The sequence below is a fragment of the Rattus rattus genome, chromosome 9 (genome assembly GCF_011064425.1).
Source record: "Rattus rattus isolate New Zealand chromosome 9, Rrattus_CSIRO_v1, whole genome shotgun sequence".
Taxonomy (NCBI): Eukaryota; Metazoa; Chordata; class Mammalia; order Rodentia; family Muridae; genus Rattus; species Rattus rattus.
In genome coordinates this window covers 85,397,108-85,423,719 of record NC_046162.1, presented here as the reverse complement: position 1 = coordinate 85,423,719, position 26,612 = coordinate 85,397,108, and the positions used below count along the sequence as shown (strand labels likewise).

At 43.2% G+C, this 26,612-nt stretch overlaps 2 protein-coding genes across 2 annotated transcripts in view; one reads left to right on the top strand and one right to left on the bottom strand.

Annotated features, from left to right (window-relative positions):
- Positions 1-3,096: 3,096 nt before the first annotated feature.
- Positions 3,097-4,988, bottom strand: LOC116909441 (heat shock cognate 71 kDa protein-like). The gene is given in 2 exon segments (XM_032913020.1): positions 3,097-3,507; positions 3,509-4,988. Coding segments are annotated over 2 exon segments (1,761 nt in total). The 5' UTR covers positions 4,961-4,988; the 3' UTR covers positions 3,097-3,198.
- Positions 4,989-13,470: 8,482 nt separating this feature from the next.
- The window catches only part of Ppm1d (protein phosphatase, Mg2+/Mn2+ dependent 1D), a 35,434-nt gene continuing 22,292 nt past the window's right edge, over positions 13,471-26,612 (top strand). The window contains exon 1 of the mRNA XM_032912382.1: positions 13,471-14,156. Coding sequence (XP_032768273.1) covers positions 13,706-14,156 — 451 coding nt within the window. The 5' untranslated portion in view covers positions 13,471-13,705. The remainder of the gene's footprint in view (positions 14,157-26,612) is intronic.

Below are 26,612 nucleotides of genomic sequence, written 5' to 3'. Positions count from 1 at the left end.
ATAGGAGGAGAGTGATAGGGAAGGATCCTCAACTTAGCAAGACCCTTAGCACCCTCCTCTGAACCCCACTTCCCTGTGCATATACTATATACATGTAACACACACACACAGACACACACAGGGCAGCTGCTTGGGTTCAGGTGAGGCTACCTAGAAATAATTGTTGGTAGACTAGGGAAGTCAGGGGGCTGAAGACCTGGCTCAGTGGTTAAGAGCACTGGGTGCTCTCCCAGAGGTCCTGAGTTCAATTCCCAGCACCACATGGTGTCTCACAACCATTTGTAATGGGATTTGATGGCCTCTTCTGGGGTGCAGAAAGACAGAGGAATGAAAAAAAATATATATATATGGAAATCATAAAGTCCAAGTGAGTTTGTGTTGGAAGCCCACAGTGTTTTAAAGTTCTTATTCTGATTTAAAGAGATCAAAGCTGAAAGCTGTAGACAGCTGTCTACTCGTGTGGTTTATAGCAGAAGGGGGAAGCTGAACACCAAATAGGGGATGCGTCTGAAGTAAAGTGTTGGTCACCAGCAGAAGGCTGGCAAATACGTGTGTTAGTACTATTAGTTAAAATAAAACGAGACTCCCAAAAATCTGTATGGCGAAAGTCGTCAAATGAAAAAGAGAGGGCAAAGAGTTAGGAAATAGGAAATTGGGAGACAGGAGCTGGCAAGTTAAAATGTAGAGGGTGCAGAGGTCTTATCATAGGAGAATAAAGAATTCAATCTCTTGGGTTGGGGATTTAGCTCAGTGGTAGAGCGCTTGCCTAGCAAGCACAAGGCCCTGAGTTCGGTCCCCAGCTCCGAAGAAAAAAAAAAAAAAAAAAAAAAAGAATTCAACCTCTTGAGAAAAAAATTATAAAAAAGGTAATGGAAAAAACTATTACTAATGGGGTTAAGAGAACTGGCTGCTTTTCTGGAGGACCTGGGTTTAGTTCCCAGCACCCACATGGTGGCTTATAAGTTTCTGTAACTCTAGGCTCAGCAGATCTGACACAGTCTTCTGATCTCTGTAGGACCAGGGGCACACACACGGTATGTAGACATACAGGCAGGCAAAACACTCATTAAAACAAACAAACAAACAAACAAACAAGAAAACGAGACGAGCTGACACAGCTTATTGTATATCAGCACTATGGTACGCTGATTTTTCTTTATTTTGTTTGTTTCTAGACAAGGTCTCACTTGGTAGCCCAGGTTAGCCTCCAGCTCACATGCTTTTTGTCTGCCTCTGTTTCCTGAGTGTGGAGGTTAAAGCTTGCAGCACCGTGGATGGCTCTATCCTACCTGCATTTACATGGGCCAGGCTAAGGAGTTAGAAGGTGAAGTGGCATGGTGGCACTTGTCTGTAACCTTAGCATCTGGGAGGTGGAGGCGGGAAGATCAGGAGTTTAGGGCCAGCCTGGGCTAAATAGCAAGTTCCTTTCCTGCTTTTTAAAAGACACTATGCACAACACCCCTAACTTGAAGTTCCTCTTTTTGAAAAATGCATGTGTGTGTGTGTGTGTGTGTGTGTGTGTGTGTGTGTGTGTGAGAGAGAGAGAGAGAGAGAGAGAGAGAGAGAGAGAGAGAGAGAGAGAGGTGTGAGAGAGAGGTGTGAGAGAGAGGTGTGAGGTGAGCACCTGGGTCATGTGTGTATGTAGAGATCAAAGGAAAACATTTTGGATTCTTCAACCTTTGGGTGGGTTCTGAGTTTGGAACAAGTTACCAGACTGAGGTGTACCATACTTGCTGAGCATCTCCCCAGCAGGGAAGTCCATTCTTAGGTTCACTCACGTCTCACAAATTGGATGGAGGCAGAAGATGCAGGGGGAAATGTTGGTCCTTATAGCCTAACACACAAGAAGTAGTGAGTGGACCTCAAGAAAAGAGGGGAAGAGGAGGGGATACAATTTACTAGTTTATATTTTGAAGGTGTTCTTTGCTAATTTTGTATCAAAGTTTGAAGGGCGCATTACTCCGGGCTTAAAGCTTTCTTCACAGACGTTGAATACATAATTCTGCTGAGTTAAAACGCTACATAGTAGAGGCTGGAGAGGCAGCTCAGCAGTTAAGGGCATTTGCCTCTCCTGTAGGAGACCCTGGTTTGAGGCCCATAACCCATAACAGGCAGCTTACAACTTCCTATAAATTCAGTTCCAGGGGATCTGACTCCCTTTTCCAAACTTCTCAGGTGCCTATATTCACATGCACACAAACTTCATATATATAATCTTTTAAAAAAAAGAAATGGGGTTGGTGATTTAGCTCAATGGTACAGCACTTGCCTAGCAAGCCCAAGGCCCTGGGTTCGGTCCCCAGCTCTGAAAAAAAAGAAAAAAAGATAAAAAAAAGAAATATAATTACTTCAAGAAAATACTTCTCATTTGATTCTGTTTTTTTGTTGTTTTTGCTTTTCCCTTTTGAGACAGGGCCTCGCATAACTTAAGCAAGCTTGACATGTAGTCAAGGATGGCCTTGAACTCTAGGTGTTCCTGTCTCCACTTCACTGTTCTGATTGCAGGTGCGTACCACCAAGCCTTACTTTAAACTACTTAAACAAAGTTTTCATTATTCCAGTGCCGGGGACTGAACCTAGAACCCAGCAAGAGAGTCACGTGTGCTACCCCTGAGTTACTCCCACGGGTCACGGGTGGCCAATGCCAACTGAAAACCCCAGTTTTTCACTGGTGAAATGCTGGGACTACAAGCCTGCCCCACACTACACTTGGCTTGAGATTTGGGATTCTCACTGTGTTTCCTGAGTTGTTTGCAGAACCTCTTCTCTCAGCTACCCAATTAGAAAATAAAGCTTTTGTTTAACTTCTGAGGAAGTGAAAAAACAAAAAAGGGAAACATATCACTGAGGAAAAACAATGTATTTAGCTAGGCCTATAATCCTAGCTCTTTGGGGGAAGATGCAGGAGGTTTGCTGTGGGTTCAAGGCCAGCCTGGGCTATAGTCTAGCCTATACTATAGTGAGACACCTTCTCAAAAAGCCAAAAACCGAATGGAAAGGAGGAAGAGACAGGAGGGAGAGGGAGAGAAGCTGTGGCAGAACAATATGGCGGGCGACGTTAAGATTCCACACTGTACCTTTACAGGTTATTACGAATTTTTTTTTTTTTTTTTTTATGGTGCCAATTTAAATAGCTTTATTATTCCATGTTACTTGTTTTGGGTCCCTGTGGAACAATGCTATACCCTCTACTTTGACTTAATCGACCTCTTCAATGGTGGGGCCTGAAGAAGCACCACCAGATGGAGGAGCTCCTCCACCAGGGAAGCCACCAGGCATTCCTCCAGGCATGCCACCAGCACTCTGGTACAGCTTGGTGATGATAGGGTTGCAGACCTTCTCCAGTTCTTTCTGCTGATGCTCAAATTCTTCCTTCTCCGCAGTCTGGTTCTTATCCAGCCAGCTGATGATTTCATTGCACTTGTCAAGAATCTTTTGTTTGTCTTCATCATTGATCTTGCCTTGAAGTTTCTCATCCTCAACAGTTGCTTTCATGTTGAAAGCGTTAAGACTCCAGCGAGTTCTTAGAGGAAACCTTATCTCTCTGCTTCTCATCCTCAGCTTTGTACTTCTCAGCTTCTTGGACCATGCGCTCGATATCCTCCTTACTCAAGCGGCCCTTGTCATTGGTGATGGTGATCTTGTTCTCCTTTCCTGTGCTCTTATCTACAGCAGAAACATTGAGGATGCCATTGGCATCAATGTCAAAAGTAACCTCAATCTGAGGAACCCCACGGGGTGCTGGAGGTATGCCTGTGAGCTCAAACTTCCCAAGCAGGTTGTTGTCCTTGGTCATGGCCCTTTCACCTTCATACACCTGGATGAGTACACCTGGCTGGTTGTCAGAGTAGGTGGTGAAAGTCTGGGTCTGCTTGGTGGGAATGGTGGTATTGCGCTTGATGAGGACAGTCATGACTCCACCAGCAGTTTCAATCCCAAGGGAAAGAGGAGTGACATCCAAGAGCAGCAAATCCTGAACATTCTCAGACTTGTCTCCAGATAGAATGGCTGCCTGGACAGCTGCACCATAGGCAACAGCTTCATCGGGGTTAATGCTCTTATTCAGCTCTTTTCCATTGAAGAAGTCTTGCAGAAGTTTCTGGATCTTGGGGATTCTGGTAGAACCACCCACCAGGACAATATCATGGATCTGTGACTTGTCTAGTTTGGCATCTCGAAGGGCCTTCTCTACAGGGTCCAGTGTGCCACGGAACAGGTCAGCATTCAACTCCTCAAATCGAGCACGGGTAATGGAGGTGTAGAAGTCAATTCCCTCATAGAGAGAATCAATCTCAATACTGGCCTGGGTGCTGGAGGAGAGGGTGTGCTTGGCCCGCTCACAGGCAGTGCGGAGACGCCTGACAGCTCTCTTGTTCTCACTGATGTCCTTCTTGTGCTTTCGCTTAAACTCAGCAATGAAATGGTTGACCATTCGGTTGTCAAAGTCTTCTCCACCCAAGTGGGTGTCTCCAGCTGTTGATTTGACTTCAAAAATTCCATCCTCAATAGTGAGGATTGACACATCAAAAGTGCCACCTCCCAAGTCAAAAATCAGCACATTTCTTTCAGCCCCGACCTTCTTATCTAAGCCATAGGCAATAGCAGCAGCAGTTGGCTCATTGATAATTCGAAGTACGTTGAGGCCAGCAATAGTTCCAGCATCTTTTGTTGCCTGTCGCTGAGAGTCGTTGAAGTAAGCTGGCACCGTGACCACGGCATTGGTAACAGTCTTTCCAAGGTAAGCTTCTGCAATTTCCTTCATTTTTGTCAGAACCATTGAAGACACTTCCTCAGGATAGAAACTTTTTGTCTCCCCTTTGTATTCTACTTGGACCTTGGGCCTGCCTGCATCATTCACCACCATGAAGGGCCAGTGCTTCATGTCAGACTGAACAACAGCATCATCGAACCTACGTCCGATCAGCCGTTTGGCATCAAAAACTGTGTTGGTGGGGTTCATTGCAACCTGATTCTTGGCCGCATCCCCAATTAATGTTACGAATGTTTTTAAGGGATGGATGTGTATTGGGCTTTGTATGTTTAGGTGGGCAATTAGATCTTATCAATTGGGGGGGAAAAAAAGGCCAAAAACCAAGTAAGGCATAGGAGGTCAAGCCTTTAATTGCAGGTGTGTAAGACAAGTCAAGTGTAAGTGGAGAGAAAAGATATGAATATTTTTCCCATATGATTGACTCAACCCAGCTCTCTGGAGAGAATATGACATTGATTTTCCATAACTGGGAGCACATACAGGACTGAGGCTTTTGAGAGTCTGGCCACAGCAGTTTTGTGTGTCTCCCACTTGTTTATGTTCACATATGATGAGTGTGACAGCAGTAGTCATGTTAGACTATTTTGTTAAACACTGGGTTCCAGACACAGAGGGGTTACAGTAAAGGCAGACTTACAGAACTTAACGTCTTGAGACACATTTACCTCATGTATCTGCCCTAGTTAACATGCAGGTGGCTCTATTAGGTGAACTGTAGACTTATGGAAAGAAACAGTAGCAAACGGAGGGTTTTTTGCTTGTTTGTTTGTTTTGAGACAGGGTCTCTCTGTTATGTAGTTCTGGTTGTCCTGAAACTCAATATGCAGACTAGGCTAATCTTGAACTCGCAGAGATCTATCTCTGCTTCCCAAGTGCTGGCATTAAAGGTTTATGCCACCACGGCAGCTTTGATTAGATTCTTATACTAAAATTGATTCTTAAAGTACATGTTTAAGAAAAGTGTGTTTACAAAAAAATACAAAAGGGCTGGAGAGATGGCTCAGAGGTTAAGAGCACCGACTGCTCTTCCAGAGGTCCTGAGTTCAATTCCCAGCAACCACATGGTGGCTCACGACCATCTGTAATGGGATCTGATGCCCTTTTCTGGTGTGTCTGAAGACAGCTACAGTGTACTTATATATAATAAGTAAATAAATCTTTAAAAACAAACAAACAAACAAACAAACAAACCCCACATCAGGTGCTCCTTCCACAGCCCGCACACCACCTGCCTGCCCACCGCCTTCGGACCAAAGAGAGCCTCGTACCTGGCTCAAATCAAGTAAAAAAAATGTGTGTTTGCCAATTTTGTATGCTAATAGTTAAGGACATAATAAGAGGTCATTAAAAGCAAGATATGACTTCAAAATCCAATCAATTGATGAGGCACCTAACCCTGGAGTAGATCCCAATAGAAGAAATGTCATGACCAGTGGTTAAAAGTGGGCGATTTTACAAAGCATGTAGGGAAACACAGCTAACTGAAAGAAAGTCAACAGGCTGGAGAGATAGCTCAGCAGTTAAGAGCACTTAGTCCTCTGGCAGGGACCTGGGTTTGGTTCCTAGCACTCACACTAAGGCTCACAACTTCAACTCCAGTGCCAGGGGTCTGCTGCCTTTTTCTGGCCTCACTGTGCACAGACATACATTCAGGCAAAACACTCATACACATAAAATAATAATAAATGGATCTTAAGGAAAAAAATAAATTCAAGCCGGATGTAGTGGCACGTGCCTATAATCCCAGCACTCAGGAGGTGGAGGCCAGAGATGAGCTTAAGACCATTTTGGGATATCTAGAAGATTTTGGGCTATGTAGGGGAAACCAGGTAAGGCAGGGCTTTGTATCAAGTATGAAATCAAAACAAAAACATAAGGAAAATGAAGCTTGACAACGTATGACTATAATCCGAGCACTTGGGAGGCAAAAGTAAAGGAATCAAGTTCAAAGTCGTCCTTAGCCACACGTCTCTCAAAAAAAAAAAACAAAAAAAAAACAACAAAAAAACAAAAAAACAAAAAAACAAATACAACAAGCAAACAAAAAACACCCAAACCAACCAAACAAAAAACCAAAAAGGAAACTGTGTGCATGGCTGTAATCCCAGCATTCCATAGGTGCAAGCAAGAGGCTCACCATTTCCAGGCCTCCCTAGGCTTAACGAACCAATTAGATGTGTGTGGTGGCCTATGCCTGCAATCCAGGGACTCAGAGGCTGAGGGAGGAGGACTGAGGCGAATTGGAGGTCAGTCTAGGGTACATAGTGTTTTCCAGGCCAAGCCATATAGGGAGATCCTGTCTCAAAAAAGTAAAGCAAGAGGCCAGAAAGGTGGCTCTGTGCATATGAATGGTTGTTACTGAGTCTAGTGACCTGGATGCAGCCTCTGGACCTCACATAGTGGAGATACCTAACTTCTGAAAGCTGTCCTCTGGTCTACACACTTACACACACACAAATACACACTTGTGTGCACACACTTGTGTATACAGGACACAGACACAAATAACTATTAAGAAAATAAATAAAACAAGGGGCTAGACAGATAGCACTTGCTGAATAAACATGAGGACCTGAGTTCAAATCTAACACCCATGTAAAAAGTTGGACGTGGAGGTGCACAGTGCTATGGGAGGGGGAGGAGGAGGAACTGAGGAAGGGGGAGAGGGCAGCAGGAATTTGATAGTTAGCTCCAGAGTAAGGCCCCGTTCCAAAGGAATAAGGTGGAGAATGCTGGAGCAGGATACCAGACTCTCTCCTCTGGTCTCAGCACTAGAGCACGAGAGTGAGAGCACACACACAGCCACAACCACACGCTCTCACCCCCAAGACCTGAATACAAAACAAGAAGAAACAAAAATCCAAGGCAAGCCAAAGCAAACCATAAAAGCTATGGTTGGTTATGGAATCAGGCAGATCTGGCTGTCAAAAAAGCGACCTTCATGGTTTGATTGGGTGTTTGCTTGACTGGAAGTAGTTTAGAATCAGCTATGATGTAGTAATACTATGTAAGTGGTACTAAGTAAGAGGTAAGTCTGGGGTGGTGGGCAACTTGTAGTCCCAGTAGTTAAACTTGAGCAGGAGGATCCTGAGGTTTTTTGTTTTTTTTTTTTTTTCTTTTTTCTTTTTCTTTTTCGGAGCTGGGGACCAAACCCAGGGCCTTGCGTTTGCTAGGCAAGCGCTCTATCACTGAGCTAAATCCCCAACCCCGGATCCTGAGTTTAAGGCCAGCAGAGAGAGGAGGAGAGGAGAGGAGAGGAGAGGAGAGGAGAGGAGAGGAGAGGAGAAGAGAAGAGAAGAGGAGAGAAGAGGAGAGGAGAGAGAAGAGGAGAGAGAGAGAGAGCGCTCTAGGCCATTCAGGTCTACAGAATGAGAGTTTGTGGCACAGAGAGAGTATGTAGGGTAGGTTAAAGTATTTTGTGTGTGTGTGTGTGTGTGTGTGTGTGTGTGTGTGTGTGTGTGTGTGTGTATGTGTAATATAGAATAGAGCATGGTGGTATTTTTTTTTCGGAGCTGAGGGAACCAGACAGGGCCTTGTGCTTGCTAGGGCAAGCTCTACCACTGAGCTAAATCCCCAACCCCTATTGTTGATCTTTTAAACATAGGCCTCACTCTGTTGTCCAGGCTGGTCTCGAGCTCACTGTATATAGTCAAGGCTGGCCTTGAACTTGTGGCAATTCTCTTGCTTCAATCTCTTTCTTTTTTTTTTTTTTTTTTTTTTTTTTTTTTTCCGGGCTGGGGACCCAGACAACCCAGGCCTTGCGCTTCCTAGGCAAGCTCTACCATCTAAATCAACCCTTGCTTCAATCTCTTAAGTATTAGGTCTTCAGGGGTGTGTGTGTGTGTGTGTGTGTGTGTGTGTGTGTGTGTGTGTGTGTGCCATCATACTAGGATGAAAGCATGTCTGCATACAAATGGAGAAGACTCAGTTAAAAAAAGCAAACAAGAAATTGCTGGGCAGTGGTGGTCTTTAGTCTCCGGACTTGGGAGGCAGAGACATGCAGTGTCCAATTCTGAGGCCAGCCTGGTCTACAGAGTGAGTTCCAAGACAGCCAGTGATAGACAGAGAAATCCTTTCTTAAACAAAATCAAACCAAACCAACATCAAAACCAACCAACTCACCAAAACCAATAAACGGGAAAACAGACATGGCAGGGACAAGCATGACTTAACTGTTGATGTTTTTTGAGGTACAGTTTCCTGTATCCCAGGATGGCCTGGAACTTGCTATGTAGCAAAGGATGACCTAGACCTTCTGATCATCTGGCATCGATCAGTCCAAGTGCTGGGGTTACAACTAGTTCAGTAGGTGCTGGGGATCAAGCCCAGAGCTTCATGTATGCTAGCTTCATGTATGCAGAGCTTCATGTACACTTTATCAACTAAGATACATTCCCCCGGCAAAGAGTAAGAAGAGAATGGGGCTGGGGCATTGGTTCTGAAGTTAAGTGCACTGGTGGCTCTTCCTCTTCTAGTACCCACATGGAGGCTCGAAGCCATTCATAACTCATTCTCAAGTGACCCAATGTCCTCTTCTGGCTTCCTCTCGTCCCAGGCACATATGGTGCACAGATATACCAAATACGCATACACAGAAAAATGAGTAAATTAAAAAAAAAAAATAGCTGAGCAAGCCAGTAAGCGGTTCTCCTCAGTGGTCTGCTTCAGCCCAGCCCTTCAGGTTCAAGCCTTGAGTTCCTGCCTGGTTGTTTCCTCCCCTGGTTGGTCAGTCAGTGTTTTATCACAGCACAGAGAAGCAAATTGGGACAGATAGCAAGCCATGAGTAAAAGAGCTAGGAGGATGAAGAGGAAGTCAGAGCTTCGGTGACTTACAGAAGAGGTACTAAGAGGTGACGGACATAGCAAACAATACTGTGAAGGAAGAGAATACTGTCCCAGGCTTGAAAAGTGTCTGGGACAGGAAGTTAGTTGATTCAAACATCTCCAGAGGAGGCTGAGATAACGTGGAGATGGTTGGCAACCGAAGTTGAAACGCCTAGGATGACTGTGGAATGAACGCCATAGAGTCGGAGTTTAGTATAGAGAGAATGGTTGACTGGAGCCCGTGGGCTGAGCCTGGGAGGGAATGTGTCAAGGTTCACGATGTAATTGCCTTCTGGTGTTCTTGCTGGGCAAAGGTAGGCAAACTAAGGTGGCCCATGTAAAGGGACGTAGATAAGCTGTTCTTTCTTGCAGGACTCGTGGGATGGAGGCTACTGCAGCATCACTGCTACGATCTCATTAGAATTTTACAATGCAGTTATAAAATATGCCTATACATTTGCACTTTTGTTGGGTTTTGATAATGTTATGATCACCCATTAAACACGATGAGATTCCTTCTTGGACCCAAGTGTTTTGTTTGTTTGTTTAAAATAAGGTCTCACTACAGAGTGAGGGGCTGGCCTAGAACTCATAGAGTACTCTAGCTTCCCACCCAGAGATCTATCCACCTGCCCAAGCCTTTTCTGAATGTTGGGATGAAGCGTTTGTCCACCTGGACCCCCAGCCCCCACCCAAGCCCCAAGGGAAGCCCAGCATTCTTGTTACTTTGTTACCATCTTAATGTAGTCTTCCCTGAGGAGGTGTTATTTTGGATTGCTTTTTAATTTTATTTTGTGTATAAGAACCTCTAGTGTGTGTATGGATGGTGAGTGCCTTAGCAGTGTGAAGTGGAGGTCAGGGAGAACTGTGCAGGAAACGTTCTCTCCTACCACTCTGTGAGTGGGTTCCAGGGATGGAACTTAGAGAGTTGGTGAAGAGGGCTTTTTCTGAGGTAACTGAAGATGAAGATGATCTTGAATTCTCTTTTTTAAAAAAGATTTATTTGTTATGTGTAGAGACCCTGTTACTGTCTTCAGACACACCAGAAGAGGGCATCAGATCCCATTACAGATGGTTGTGAGCCACCATGTGGGTGCTGAGAATTGAACTCAGGATCTCTGGAAGAGCAGTCAGTGTTCTTAACCACTGAGCCATCTCTCCAGCCCCCAACCTTAAACTCTTGATCCTCTTGCCTCTGTGTTCCAAGTACTGGAATTATAGATCCGTATGGCTATGTCTGGCCTACAGGTTTATCTACTTAGACCTTTCTCTGTATGTTCTTTAATTGATCTTGCCTATGAATATATATACATATATATTTTATATAAAGCCAGAGGCCATGTTTGTGGAAGTGACACAACAGGAGGGGTTAAAGGAAAAGAAGAAAATGGTGTAATTCTATTTAATTTAAAAACCAAAACAATAAAAGATTGTGAGATATATATATATATATTATATATATATATTTTTCTTTTCCTTCTCCCCAACCCGGTTTTTTTTTTTCGGTTCTTTTTTTCTGGGCTGGGGATCGAACCCAGGGCCTTGCGCTTCCTAGGCAAGCGCTCTACCACTGAGCTAAATCCCCAACCTCCAACCCCGGTTTTATTTATTTATTTTTTTTTTTTGAGATAGGGTTCTGTGTATCTTTGACTGCCCTGAAACTCACTCCGTAGACCAAGCTGGCCTCACAGAGATCCTCCTGCCTCTGCCTCCCAATAGTTTTGTGTGTATGTAGGCTTGAGAATGCCATGTTCTGACTCTGGATGTCTGCGGACAATGTACATGTGCTAATCTCTCCTACTTTGTGGGTGGGGACAATACTCAGGTTGCCAGGCTTGTCACCAAGCATCTTCAGTGGTTGAGCTATCTTGCTGGTTCCCAGCTTCACTCCCAGTAAAAAGATACCCAAGTAGAAGTTAGGTGTGTCACACCCCTTTATTCCCAGCCCTTGGGAAGCAGGGAGTTTGGAACCTGCCAGGACTATACAGTTGCAGGATAGTCAGGGCTACATTGTGAGATTTGTGTCTCAAAAATTTAGTTTAAAATAGTTGCCCCTGCTGGTCAGTGGTGGCACAGGCCTTTAATTCTAGCACTTGGGAGGCTGGGTAGGCAGATCTGAGTTTGAGGCCATCCTGGTCTACAGAGTGAGATCCAGGGGCAGGCAAGGCTACACAGAGAAACCCTGTCTCAAAACACACACACACACACACACACACACACACACACTCATACTCACACACACACATACACACAAACACACCAATAATTGTTAAACATGTTAAAGGTTGGGTTCAATTTCTAACAAATAACTGCCTTAAAAACTGTTAAAGGGCCCGGAGAGGTAGATGGGGGTTAGAAGCACTGGCTGGTTTTCCAGAGGATCCAGGTTCAATTCCAGCACCTACATGGCAGCTCACAGTGTTCTGTTCTGGGGAATCTGACTCCCTCATACATGCAGGCCAAACACCAATGTTCATAAAAAATAGTAATTTAAAAAATGTTTAGGCCAAGTTATTTCAGAATGCTGTTTTAGGGGAGTGGAGAGACGGCTCAGTGGTTAAGAGCCCGCACTGCTTTTTGGTTTGGAGCACCAGAAGATCTGGCTAACACCCACCTGTAACTCCAATTGTAGGAGGAGCCTCTGGCCTCCACATTCACATTCACATAGAGATGTACGTATAATGAAAATGAAATAAATACTTAGTGAAAATCTTAAAAAGAATTGCCTTGGGAGGTATAGAAATTGTTGCAACACCATGTTGAAAGTTAGGCCAGTGTAAAGATTTTCCTTGTGTTTGCATTTCCTGTGCTGCTGTATATAAATTCCCACCACTATTGTTACTATTCCGTGTGAAATCTCAAAGGCTGTGTGGGAAATAACAAAGGAACAGGTTAACTTTAATTTGACTGGTTCAAAAGAATACGGTACTAAGACAATCAATTAAATAGATCACTCGAGGACTTATTTCAATTTCGTGGGAATCTGTTTAAAAGCAAGCATTTTGTTGTTTGGACTGTCACCTTCTGTGTGAATAGAGGGAAATAACAGACCTTAGGGCATGGAGAGTCTGTTGTATGCTCTTTTTCCAAACGGTAACTTAGATTCTGCAGTAATAGCTGTATTCAAGACTAGTCCGAAAAAGTATTAACGAGGCTGAAAAGAGGAAAAATACTAAAAAAAGAACCAACCAACCAAACAAAAAAACCTTTTTTTAAAAAAGTGCTGTAAAGAATAAGAATTGCTAGGAATTAAATTCGCTGACAGGTCTCCGACATAACGTTATCTCGGAAAATAGGACTGCATAACTGGCGGTGGAAAATCCCAAGTCTTAAGTAAACTCGACCACTTTCCTTTAGCTTCCAGCCGGACATGTCCCACCCAAGCCAGTTCACGCGCGCTACCCTGGTCCAGCGCACGGACCAACGACTTTTAAGGGCATTTTCGCGCCATTTCGCTTGAAGGAGTTAAGGTCGAGTCCACCCTTGACCTCTGCAAATTTTCCACAATCGCAGGAGGCCGGAGCCTGTAAAGCTGGCTCTGCAAGAGAACTACAGGGGAAAAACCAGAAGTCTTACCCTAGGGATTTAAGGAAAAATAAAAAAAGGTGACGGGTTGAGGAGTTAGCCGCTCAGTGACAGCGGAAAACCCCCAGGGCACAGAAGCCCTAGGCTGGAGAAAACAAACCCGGCAAGGCGCGCGCTCGCGCAGGCGGCAGGCGGAGCCAGAGCAGCGGTTGCAAATTGAAGCGGGGGTGGAAGGAGGGCGGGGGCGAACTCGCTCTCCTCGACTCCTGATTGGTCCTTCTAAGCGAGCCGAGTGACATCACAGGCGGGCGGGGTGAGAACGTCAGATTGGTGTGGTGGGCGCGGGCGGGGAGCTCGTGCAATGCGCAGGCGCAGCTGCTCGGCTCCGCTCGCCCGCGACTCGACCGGCCCAGCTCTCGCGGACAAGTCCCGACATCACGCGCCCCCCCCACCTCGGGGACCGCCTCCTCCTCGCTCTCGGCATCGTCGAAGATAAACAATAGTTGGCCGGCGAGCGGCGAGTGTGTCTCCCGCCTCGGAATTCGGCGGGCTGCGTGGGAACGGCGGGATCCCGGGCAGCCGGCCATGGCGGGGCTGTACTCGCTGGGAGTGAGCGTCTTCTCTGACCAGGGCGGGAGGAAGTACATGGAGGACGTAACTCAGATTGTGGTGGAACCCGAGCCCGCTGCGGAGGACAAGCCGGCGCCGGTACCGCGGCGGGCGCTCGGGCTGCCGGCGACCCCCTCTCTCGTCGGCGTCGGGCCATCGGGAAAAGGCCTGGCGGCGGCCCGCGACCCTGCCCCGGACGCCGCGGCCTCGCTACCCGCTGGACGCTGCTGTCGCCGCCGCTCCTCGGTGGCCTTCTTCGCTGTGTGCGACGGGCACGGCGGGCGGGAGGCGGCACAGTTTGCCCGGGAGCACTTGTGGGGTTTCATCAAGAAGCAGAAAGGCTTCACCTCGTCGGAGCCCGCCAAGGTGTGCGCTGCCATCCGCAAAGGCTTCCTCGCCTGTCACCTCGCCATGTGGAAGAAACTGGGTAAGTTCCCCGGCTTGTGTGCTGCCCGCCTTCCTTTTTCTTTTCTCCCTTTCTCCCCCTGAGCTTTTTATAGCATCAGCACCGCGTGGGCCTTCCCCGGTACCAAGAGCGCTAACCATCAGGCGACGCAGTCCAACAAGGGATGTGAGTGAAGACTGTCAGGGTTGGAGTTCTGGGCACACCGAGTGGCCTCGGAAACGCTAGGATGGCTTGTCTCCCAGCAACCGCTCCTTGCTTTATCTCCTCCCTCCCACGATCAGGGGGCAACAGTCCCCTCTCCCTTCGCTAATTCACTTTGATAGCAGCACGCTCAGAAGTGTTTGAAAGCCGGCGCCAGATTCTAACCAAGGGGTAAATTTAAGAAACGTTTCTGCATGGGCCAGGTGAAGGAAGCAGGAGGTGGCAAGAATTGGAGCGTTCCCTTAGCATCTGTCATAATTTTGTTCTTGTTGGGCTTGGCCCTCTTGGTTGCCTCCTATCGGTGGTGTCACTTCTTCAGATTGACCCGAATGGTTCTGTGTAAGCCAATTTAGAAGGGCTGAGGTGTAACATAGGCAACTTAACTTTTGGAAGCAATTCTGTTGTGATCTTGTTTTAGGGTCACCCCTTGAATTGTTTATGAGAAATGTGTGCAACGTGTTAAGTTTTAAATTGGACCCGTGTTAGGAGTATGCATTAACTTCTTGGTGTGTGTGTGTGTGTGTGTGTGTGTGTGTGTGTGTGTGAAGGTGGGGAGAGGGAGAGGGAAAGAGGGAGGGTGGAGTGGGGGGGATACTTCGCTCATTGCACTCAGTTTTCCAAAGGTTCATAGTAAAAAGCATTCATGTGAACAGTCGTCAAAGTAGTTTTTGGTAACAGGCATCTTAATTCCTAAAAGTTAAGTGTAATTGTAGTCCATCTAAATTTTGAGTGTGAGACAGACAGTACTTCTGGATATAACATAAATGACGAAGGATTATATGGTTGCTTATTTATTGCTCTGAGTATGTGGTGCATATCTTTGTCACAGAAAAGAATTTATGCTCCTGCCACCAAAAACCCTTTGTTTATAGTGGTGTAAGAAAGTTACTCTATTTTCATTAAAGAGACAGACACAGAAAAGGCTGTTACAGATCGTAAAATACACTGTTTTTAGAAAGGCATTGTCATACGGTATAGACTAGCTGGTTTCAAAGTCTGTTTTCCATCTGTTGGGCCTTTTGCCAAGTATGTGATTGACTGGAAGACTAGCCACTCAGGTTTTTGGAGGCAGTTCCCAGCTAATCCCTGGGGCCCCCATCATGGATTTATTTTGTTTTTGTGTGGGCAGAGTAGAGCTGAAAGCATTGTAGTTTATTCTAGAAATGCATTATATTATTGGCTGAAGGGGAATTAAAAGTGGATAGTGAGACAAAGAGATTAAGATTAGACACAAAGAACTATTACAGAGTTCATTTATTTGCAGTACACTTGGGGCATGCGAATTTCCCATACGCTTTAAAAATCAAAAGCCTTTAATATTTCAACTTTAGCTAGGTGTGGTGGTACATGCCTCTAATACTAGTGCTTGAAAGGCCAAGGTAGGCAGGTATGTCTGCAATTGAGGCTAGCCTGGTCTACTCCACAGAGAGAGTTTCAGGCATACTAGAGAGACCCTTTCTGAAAAAAAAAAACAACAAAACAACAACAACAACAACAACAACAACAACAAAAACCCCGAGCTTTATTTTGGAGTGTGGTGTTCATGCTGGTGATCCCAGTGCTTGGGTGGCGACCAAGGAGGTTCAGTGTGCGTTCAGGGCCAGGACCACAAAATAGACCATCACAGAGAAGAGAAAGAGATTGAACTTCTTATTTGGTTTTATTTTAATCTGTTATGTGCTGGTGTCGAATTGAATGAACCCAGGGCCTCTCACATAAGCACAAGCTCTACTTCTGTGATCCCTGAGTGTCCGTTTAAAAAAGCGGGAGGTCATGCTGTTAATTGTAAATGTATTTTTATACATTCACATACATAAAAAGCTTCAAAAAACATTTTGTATTTTAAATGATGTGTATGTGTGTGGATGTATGCATGTGAGTATAGATGCCTGAAAAAAAATCAGAGACATTAGATATCCTGAGATCTAAGGTTACATGTGGTCATGATGCCCGATGTGGCTTTTGGGAACTGAACTCTCAAGGACTTGGGTACTTTGGAAGAGCAGTACATGCTCTTAATTGGGTGTACCATATTTCCAACCTTACATACAAATACTTATTGAGTCACACTTTTTTTTTTTTTTAACTGAATGAAGCATTAAATGAACTCCATTTAAAACTTAAATTTAGGGTTGGGGATTTAGCTCAGTGGTAGAGCGCTTGGCCCTGGGTTCGGTCCCCAGCTCCGAAAAAAAGAAAAGAAAAAAAAAACCAAAACAAAACTTAAATTTAAAAAAAGCATTAAATGAACTCCATCTTTAAAACTTAAATTTAAAAATATTTTGAGTAAATTAGAATTATGATATAGGAAATATAAATTAAAATTTCAAGTCTTAATTTTATTCAGCTATTCCTTTTCTACCAATTAAATAAAGACAAAGTCTTCTTTAGTTTTTTTAGTCTGTGGTCAGCCTTCCTCTGTATTTGTGTTAATTAAACATTTTTTGTCATCTTTCACAAGTCACATTTTCCCAGGGCACATTAAAATAATTCACTTTTGATTGGCATGGTGCCTCATGTCTTTAATTCTACTAACAAATGGGAGGCAGAAACAGGTGAATCTTTCAGTTCAAGGCCAGCCTGGTCTACAGAGCAAGTTCCAGGTCAGTCAGGGTTTCATAATGAGACCTTGTATAAAACAAACCAAATATATACACATTTAGAAAACAAAACAGACGGGGTTGGGGATTTAGCTCAGCAGTAGAGCGCTTGCCTAGCGAGCACAAGGCCCTGGGTTCCGTCCCCAGCTCCGAAAAAAAGAGAAGAAAAAAAAAACCAAAACAAAACAGACACACATTTAATATACACATTTAGAAAACAAAACACATTTCAGAGCACGTGTGCAACACGCACTATACACACACACACACACACACACACTCTCTCTCACAAACTTCAGTGGGTTAGGGCAACTATACAGATGGCTCGGTGGTTAAAAGCACTTACTGCTTTTTCAGAAGCCCGGGTTTCTGTTTCCAGCACCCACACGGCAGCCCTCAGCCATCTGTAACTTCATTTCCAGTGGATTCAGCACCCTTTCCTGACCTTCCTGGGCACCAGGCACATACGTACATGCAACTAAAACTCATACACATAAATAAACAAAACATTTTTTATTTTTAGGCTTATTGCCCCAAACCAAAAAATATATTGATCATATAGATTTTTTTTTTTTTTTCCGGAGCTGGGGACCGAACCCAGGGCCTTGCGCTTCCTAGGTAAGCGCTCTACCACTGAGCTAAATCCCCAACCCCGATCATATAGATTTTAAGACAGTATTTCTTATGTGACATTACAGTTTCTTTTGGAATTGCGCATTCTTTTTTCTCTATTTATACTCACTGGTTAATAGCAGTTCTTAAATATTTTGCTTTTTAGGCAGTTATTTTCTTTGTGCTGGGGATTGAACTCAGAGCCTCATACATTATGTACATGCTCTACTGTTGAGCTGTTATTCCAGGCTCCTGGACTATTAAGTTATTAATGACCTGGGAGCTGTTGTTTATGTGGGCAACATCTATCAGTGTTAGTAAAAATCCTACTTAAAAAGGATAATAATACATGTGTTTAATTCCAGTGCTTGGGAAACAGAGGCAGTTAGATCTTTGTCAGTTTGAGGCATCCTGGTCTTCCTTAACTAGTTTCAGGCCACAACAGGTTATACAATAGAACCTGTCTCAATAAAGTGATAACCAGACTTGGAGAGAGCAGAGGACCAGAGTAGGATTCCCAGCACCCATGTGGGCAGCTCACAACTACATACAGCTCATCTCCAGGAGAATCCAGTACCTCCGACTATCACAGGCACCAGCACACAGGTACACATCTACAGACAGCCTAGAAACGTATGTACTTAGGAATAATACAGTCTTTTTTAAAAAATAAAAAATAAGAACAATAATAAACTCAGCATTCCTAAGTATATATTATTTCCAAATAAGAATTCTTAGTGTAAAGAATGGCATTGTTTTATATTTTTGCAACTCTCTTAATGTATGGCTTAATGGAAGACATCTTAGTTCTTATCTGTTTCTGCACTTAGTTTCTTGTACTATTTATTTGGTTGAAGTAGATTTAAAGAAAGGACCTTCATATACAGGTGTAGTAGGAAAAGGAATATTATATTAGTGCTTTCAGGTCACTGAGTATTCTGTGTTAAGTGGTTTCATCTTAAGTTTAGTTGAGTTGTGATTTGAAGCCCCCCACTAATGGAAAATTTGTAGTCTTACATTAAGATCTTTACCCCATGAATTTGAAGGTATGTGCACATGGGAGGGTTTGGAGGAAGAAAGGAGAAAAGGAAAGAAGATACAATTATACTATAATCTAAAAATATGATGTCAGCCTCCAACATCTGTCTTGTTTATAGCTCCTCAATATGAAGTGACCCCTGGAAATCATCTGTCCCATCTATTAAAAGCAAAACAAACAAAATATTCTTTCCCTTTACCAGACTTGGGGTTTTGTACATGTTAGGCAAGTCTGCTACTGGGTTCTCAGCCTGAGCCCCTCCTCTCCTGGGGTTTGAATCAGTTTCTGCCTATGTGTGAGTTTTGGCATGGTGTGCCATTCATTTGGAAAATAATGGTACTGTGAGTTAATATCTTCTGAATAGTGATACATTTAAGCATGTGATACAAAAAATAAGTAGGCTACTATCATTGATGCCACAAGAAAAGATTTTAGTGGGAAGCTGTAGGGTACTCTGCTGGATATGCATTTGAGTCTTCCAAATGGCAATTAGAAATTCATCATGCTCTAGCATACTCTTTTTTTTTTTGGTTCTTTTTTTCGGAGCTGGGGACCGAACCCAGGGCCTTGTGCTTCCTAGGCAAGCGCTCTACCACTGAGCTAAATCCCCAACCCCTGAGCCATGGTTTCAGATAGTTGATTTGCTGCACATGAATTTCTGATCCTCTTGCCTTCACTTCCCAAGGTTGGTATTACAGCACTGGACTACCAAGTAATGCATTTTTGTTTTGTTTTGTTTTTTTAAAGGAGATAGGGCTGCATTATGTAGTCCAGGCTATCTTTGAAGTCTTTGTGCATGTGTGGACTAGAGGATAACCTTTGGTAATTCCTCAGTTATACTGTCTGTCCACTGTTTCTTTTCTTTTCTTTTTTAAAGACTGGGTCTCTTGCTGAGGTAGAACTCACTGATTATGCTAAGCTGTCTGGCCATTGACCCTAGGTATCTTTTTCTGTCTCTCTAGGGATGGGATTACAAGCTCTTAGTGCACCTGACTTTTTTTTTTTTATTTAAAGATTTATTTTTTATGTTTATGATTATTCTATCTGTGGGTGTACCTGTATGCTAGAAGAGGGCATCAGAAGCCACCATGTTGCTGGGAATTGAACTCAGGACCTCTGGAAGAACAGCCAGTAACCTTAACTGATGAGTCATCTCTCTAGCTTCCTTCTGCACCCGACTTTATGTAGATTCTGCATTATTTTACCAGCTGAGCTATCTTCCCAGTCCCCCGGTTTTGAGATTTTAATCCTGTTGTTTCACCTCTTGCGTGCTAGGTTTACAGGTATGCCTTACCAGTCTTCCCCCAAGCCCAGCTATAATGGAGTAGCTATGAAGAATAAAGTGACAGCTAGCCCACTTTGAGGCTTCTGTCATGAGCACTGATAAGGCACTCGAAGTTATACCACCAGTGCATGAGTCAACATAGCACAAAGGGCAGATGAGCTCTTAGAATTATTATGAGGAACTTCTCTAAAGATCATATGGACCACTGAGAGACCAGCATGTCCTTAAGTCTGCCTCTTAGCTGAATCTTGAGATTGCTGGCTGCAATTGCCTTACTTGTAACTAGACTCTTAGGGTTGTCGATACAGCACATGAAGTAAAGTAGCGGCTCAACAGTCAGTTGAACTTAGTTGAAATCTGTCCGGTATAATGATGAAATAAATCAGCTTCTTCATATTTTAATAAAAACATCGATTTGTTTGTTTATTATGTGTGGGGAGTGGGTATAAGTCAGGGGACAGACAATTGGTAGGAGTAGGTTCTTGTTCCTCTGTGTTATCTGAGCCCTGAGGATAGTTCAGGTTGTCAGGGTTGTCAGGAAACACCTTTACCTGTGGAGCAGGTGCACTATGCTGAGGAGGAAAGCAGGAGAGGTGTTAACAGCAACCCCATAAGCTGCTCGGGACCAGTCTTGGCCTCCTACATATGTACATGAGTACACATATGCCAGTGTCCTGCACATGTGTACTTATACATACACTTAGACATACAAAACTAATTGTGCATTGGGGCAGCAAGATGACTCAGTGGATAGCAGGGCTTGCTGGAAAGCCTAATTACTTGGATTTGATCCCTGGGAACTCTTGGTGGAACGAGAGAACTGACTTCAAAATGTCTTAAGACCTCCTGTAAGCTGTGGCTTGAATCTCCTGCCCACAAAATAAATAAGTAAACATAAAACAAAACTCATCAGTGAAAATTTATCCAACAGAGTTAGGCTAGCTTCCTAGGAGTGCTCCCTCTAATATCTGGGTGGTTTGAAACAATAGAAACTTTAGATGGCTTTTATGGCTTTGGATGTCAGAAGTTGGAAATCAAGGAGTCATGAGAGTGGGCTCCTTAGGGAGAATCTGTTCTACGCCTGCCCCTGGTGGCTGTCAGCCATCCTTGCCTGCCTTTCTTGGTTTAAAGATGGATGCATCTTTGCCTCTCAGCCTTGTCTTTGTATTCCCTTCTCTGCATTGTCTTCCCTTCTCTCTACTGAGTGCCCACTCTAATCCAGGATGATCTCTTTAAGGATCTTAACCTACTTTCATCTGCAAAGACCCCTTTCCGAATAGTGCCATAGTCACAGGTTTCAGAAGAATAACAGCCCACTAAAAATGTATTTTCGTCTCCTCAGATAGCTTCCTCCCAAAATAGTTAATTCCAAAGGAAATAGACTACAGTGGAAAACCTGACAAACACTTCTTTTTTTTTTTGGTTCTTTTTTTCGGAGCTGGGGACCGAACCCAGGGCCTTGCGCTTCCTAGGTAAGCGCTCTACCACTGAGCTAAATCCCCAGCCCCGACAAACACTTCTTAAATTATCAAATATAGCACTAGTTTAATTTTTTTAATGGATTTATTTTTTAGATAGGGTCTCACTATGTGTTTGTGAATGCTTGTAATCCTAGCTCAAGGTCACTGGAAGTTTGAGCCAGGTTTACGGAGTGACATTCTGTTTCAAAATGAAATAAAATAATTACCTAGTCTTAAGTATTTTTTAGAGCAGTAGAAACCAGTTTAGGATTACTGATGTAGAATTCTCCTGTTTGTAGGAATTAGGTACTATGAGTAATTACTCAGTATTAGTTCAAGAAAATAAGTTGACTTTTTGCCAGAGCAGAAAGGAAAGTACAAAACCGAAGGAACAGATCTTAGAAAGGTCAGAAACCTGGGGACTTGGCCAGATTCTAGGATGGTTTTGTTGAGGTCTTTTTCCTGTAATAGTCTATATTTATTTCAATAAGGAATATGAATCAGAAACTGCAGCCTCATTTCATTTTCTAAATCATTTGATTTATAATTGTGTCATTTTCCAAGGGTTCTCAGACCTTTTTCTTTTTTCTTTTTGAGACAAGCATTCACTCTGTAATTTGGGCTGTCCTGGAACTCACTGTGTATCCTAGGCTAGCCTTGAATTCACATGGTGATCTTCCTGCCTCAGACTCCCAAGTGCTGTCATGCTTGGCTACCTCTTACATTGTTGAGATGAATAAACTTTATATACAGATATATATCATCATCTGCTCTGCTCCTTTGTGTTTTACTATCTGTGCCAGTCTTTATGATTTTTAGAGACTGTGATAATTGCTTTTAGTGTGTTTTTTGGAGGAGAGTGTTACTTTCACCGTGTCCCCAAAGACCTGTACACAATCTGTTCTCCCCATAATAGGTTTCTAAGAGCTAGGAAGGGATTTTTGGCTTGGTTTAAATCCAAGCTTTTCTTATTTACGTTGTGACTTTGCATAAGACTATGGTGCCAGAGTGTCCTTATCTGTAAGGTGGAGCTGATGACAGTTCTGTCCACCTCCTAAGAGTTAAATGAGTATATTGCTAGCAGGTATACAGTATGTGTCCTAAGTTTTAAATTTGCCACAAAGTACACGTACATTTTTTGCTTATTTGTAATTTTTTCTTTATTAAAATCTTTCTCTTCTCTCTTTCCTACTTGCTTTTATCCATCTCACATAACCTAGACTCTCCTTGAACCTTATTCTGACTCTTCCTCCCAGGAGCTTGGAGTACAGGTGTATGTCACCATTCCAAACTCAAAAGGTTGTTGTTGTTGTTGTTATTATTATTATTATTATTTTATTTATTTTTTTTTAAAGAAAACTGAGTCTTAGCTGAGTAAGGTGGCTGAGAATGTAATCCCAGCACTACAGGGGCTAAGACTATAGGATTACTATGAGTTTAGGATTAGTCTGAGTTGCATAGCTAGCCAGCGCTATATAATGAAATCCTACCTCAAAGTTTGGGGATAGATGGTTCAGAAGTTAAGAGTACTCACTGCTCCTGCAGAGGACCCAGGTTTGGTTCCAGTTCTAGGGGATCCAATGCCCACTTTTGGCTTGCTTAGGCATAAGGCATACATGTGATTCACAGATATGCATGCAGATGCCCATACATGCATAAAAATGAAAAATCTTTAGAAAACAAAACAAAAAAGACACTGGAGGTGGTTCATTTGCCTAGGATGCGTAAGATCTTGGGTTCACTTTCCAGTACCACCAAAACAAATATTTTAAAATAAATGAATAAAAAGAAGAAAGGTGCTGAATCTTACCTGGTTCAAGGTAAGACTGAAATTCCAGTTAGGGAGGTTGAGGCCAGAGGATCTCGTGGTTGCTCCTAGTCTGGGTAATGAAGGAAAACAATAGCAACAACAACATCCCAACATCCTCCCCAAATGCCCCATTATTGCTGTGATACACAAACTGAAGGGCAGGGTTCTTTGTAGGTGTATACATTAGCCACCCATATAGGTGTGAAGCTAGTTATGTTATATATTTATCCTGGCTCTGGTGCAGTGGTGCATAGCCCACGATCCTGTTATAATTGTACAACAGTCATGGGTTCCCTCTAGCCTGGAAAACAGTGAGATACTTCGTCTTAAAAACAACAAAACCTTCACAAAACACTAAAAACCAAGTTTTTTTTTTTTTTTTTTGAAAACATATATAAGAATATTAAAGAACAGGTGGAGGATTGCTTTAACTCAGTTATCAAATGCTATAAATAGACTAGTTTAAATTCAGAACTACATCTGAGACAAATTATAACATGAGAAAGGTAGCATTTCAAGTGAATTTCATTGTTTTTAGTCCATTGCAGAATATCCATTTGTTCATACAATTTGCTCACGGGCTTCTTTTACATTTATCTATTTATTTTGTGTATGTGTGTGGAAACATGTGTTACAGCAGCTTGTGAAGTTCAGAGAGCAGTTTGTAGGAGTTGATTCTCGTGGCGTCATGGTTTCCAGGGACTAGGGGGCAAGTACCTTTGCTCGCTGAGCCATCATTTTAAAATTTTTCTTTTCTCACCCCCCCTTTTTTTTGAATATGGTCTCTTTATATAGCTCTGGTTGACCTGGTACTCACCATGTCAAACAGACTCTACCTGTTTTTCCCTTCCAGACTAAAGGCATTCACCACTATGCCGGACTATAAATTTTCTTTTTTGAATCAGAGGTTCATATAGGACAGGTTGCCCTGGAATTCTGTATGTAGCTGAAGATAACTTTGAACTCTTGATCCTCCTCCTTCTACCTCCCAAATGCTGATATTACAAGTGTGTACCATCAAGTCAGATTCAGAAATGTGATTTAAATAATATTGTGGCTCTGTCTTACTTGTACACACATTTACCCGTTTTACTCAGGTGGATTTTGAACATGACTCAATTACTTGTATTTTTTCTGAATTTGTCTTTTGTTATTGTTTATTTATTTATTTAGACACATGGGTTCTTCCTGTGTAGCCCTGGTTAGTTTAGGACATGATATATAGACCAGGCTGGTCCTGAACTCATCAACTCTTCTGCCTCTGTCTCCCTAGAACTAGGACTACATGCCTGGCATCACAGATGGCTAAATGTCAGTAATGAATATGTATATATACTGTCCAGGTAGAGAAGATGACATTGCCTGTATTGTACACATATCTGTATATCTATGCTGGTCTTATTTGCGTTTCTAGGTATTGAATATAGAAGTCAGTGCATTTTTTTTTTTTTTTTTTTTTTTTTTTTTTTTCGAGCTGGGGACCGAACCCAGGGCCTTGCGCTTGCTAGGCATGTGCTCTACCACTGAGCTAAATCCCCAACCCCGTCTGTGCATTCTTGTTAGGCTTTCCTTTTGACTTTCTTGAGATAGTCTCATGAAGTTGCCCAAGCTTGCCTTGAACTGTTGATCCTCCCACTTCAGCCTTCTAGTAGGTAGGATTAGTTTTCTGCCACCGTGACTTCATGTTTCTGTTTACTTCCAAGGAGTAACCATTATTTGAACCTTCCTTCTGTGTTGCTTTTTGATGTTTTTAGTAGTTTGATCAGGTGAATTGAACACAGTATTTTTGTGGTAAGTCACTGTATATGTCCTTTATCTCAGGAGTTCCTGAGATTCTTAGGCACTACGTAGAGGGCATCAGGATTGATGTTTACTTTTCTTTCCCCTTTATGAACAGTGCTGCCCTGGCCATGTGTTTCTGCAGTAATGTGTGGTGTATTCCTAAGGGTGGTTGAGGAGGAGCCTGTCTTCCCTCTTGCAGGATATCCAAGTGCTCCTGCAGTGCTCCAGTTTACGCGCATGCTCTCTGCAGCAGCTGATTGGTTGTTGCTCGGTGTTTCTGGCCACATTTGCTGTGTCATACTTTAAGCAGGTGTACTCATGCTGTGCTCTCTTGTGGCTTTTAATTACTGTTTATCAGGTGACTGAATCAAAACCGAATGCCTTTGCATGCCTTTTTGTTTTCTCTTTGGCTGTAGGCCTATTTAGGCATGTTCTTTTTTCCTTAGGTGGCCTGTCTGACTGATTTCAGTTTTAGGAACATTTTGTATAGCTTCCTCGTTCTGTGAAGTATTTCTGATTCTGTTTTTGGTAATTTACTAAGTAAACTGGTGGGGCCAGAAGTTGTTGGATTTCTTCAGGCTGGAGTCAGAGGTGTGGAAGCCGTGATCCTCATGATGGAGCAGCATGTGCTCCTCACTACTGCCTGGGGCTCCAGCCTTGGTATCACCCATTATCTTCAGCTTTTACTGTTTTTTCTTGAACTCAATTAAGGAACCAATTTATTCTTTCTGGTTAACTTTTCTTGCTTATCAGATGACTGCCTTCTGCAGTTATCCTAGTATAATTCTGTTTGTTCCAACTTACAGGACTCCCTCCTATTTGCTTGTGACCTTTACTGTGCTTCATGTCTGCTATGGGGTTACTTTTATATTTTGTCCTGTCGGTAGACTTTGAGTGAGCAGAATATGTGATAAATGATTCAATCTGCCATCATGAATTTACAGTTTCAGTTTAGTACTACAGAATGACTGTCCCTGAATTTAACTAGACAGTATATGGTTTGAAATTGACTTGAGATTCTGTTATTTAATATTTATTTTAAGCAGGCTTCTTTACCATGCAAAGTGTTGGTTTCTTCATTTGTAAGATGAAATAGGAATAATTTGTTTTTTTGTTTTTTTAAGACAGTGTTTCTCTATGTAGCTTTGGCTGTCCTGGAACTTACTTTGTATATTAGGCTGGCCTCCAACTGACATCTGCCTGCCTCTGCCTCCTGACTGCTGGGATTAAAGGTGTGTACCACCACTATGATAATTTTGTCTTACAGGCTTACTGCAAGTATTTGAAGTAATATGTTCAATCTTCTTTGTACAGGACCTTGTACATGATGTTCAGTAAATGTTGTTAGGTGGGTGGAGAGATGGTTTAGCAGTTAAGAGCACATCCTGCTTTTGCAGAGGACCTGCCTTCAGTTCCTAGCACCTACATCAGGAGACTGACCACTGCCTATAACTCCAGCTCCAGGGAATTTGATGGCCTCTTCTGGCCTGTTTGGGCTCTGCACACATGGTGCACATAATAGTCAATCACACACACACACAGGTGCAAAGTGTACACACACACACACACACACACACACACACACACACACACACACACACACACACACACACACACAAAAATATGGGAGGCAGAGGGAGAGTCTCTGAGTTCAAGATTAGGCATGATCTACATAGCCAGTTCCAAGC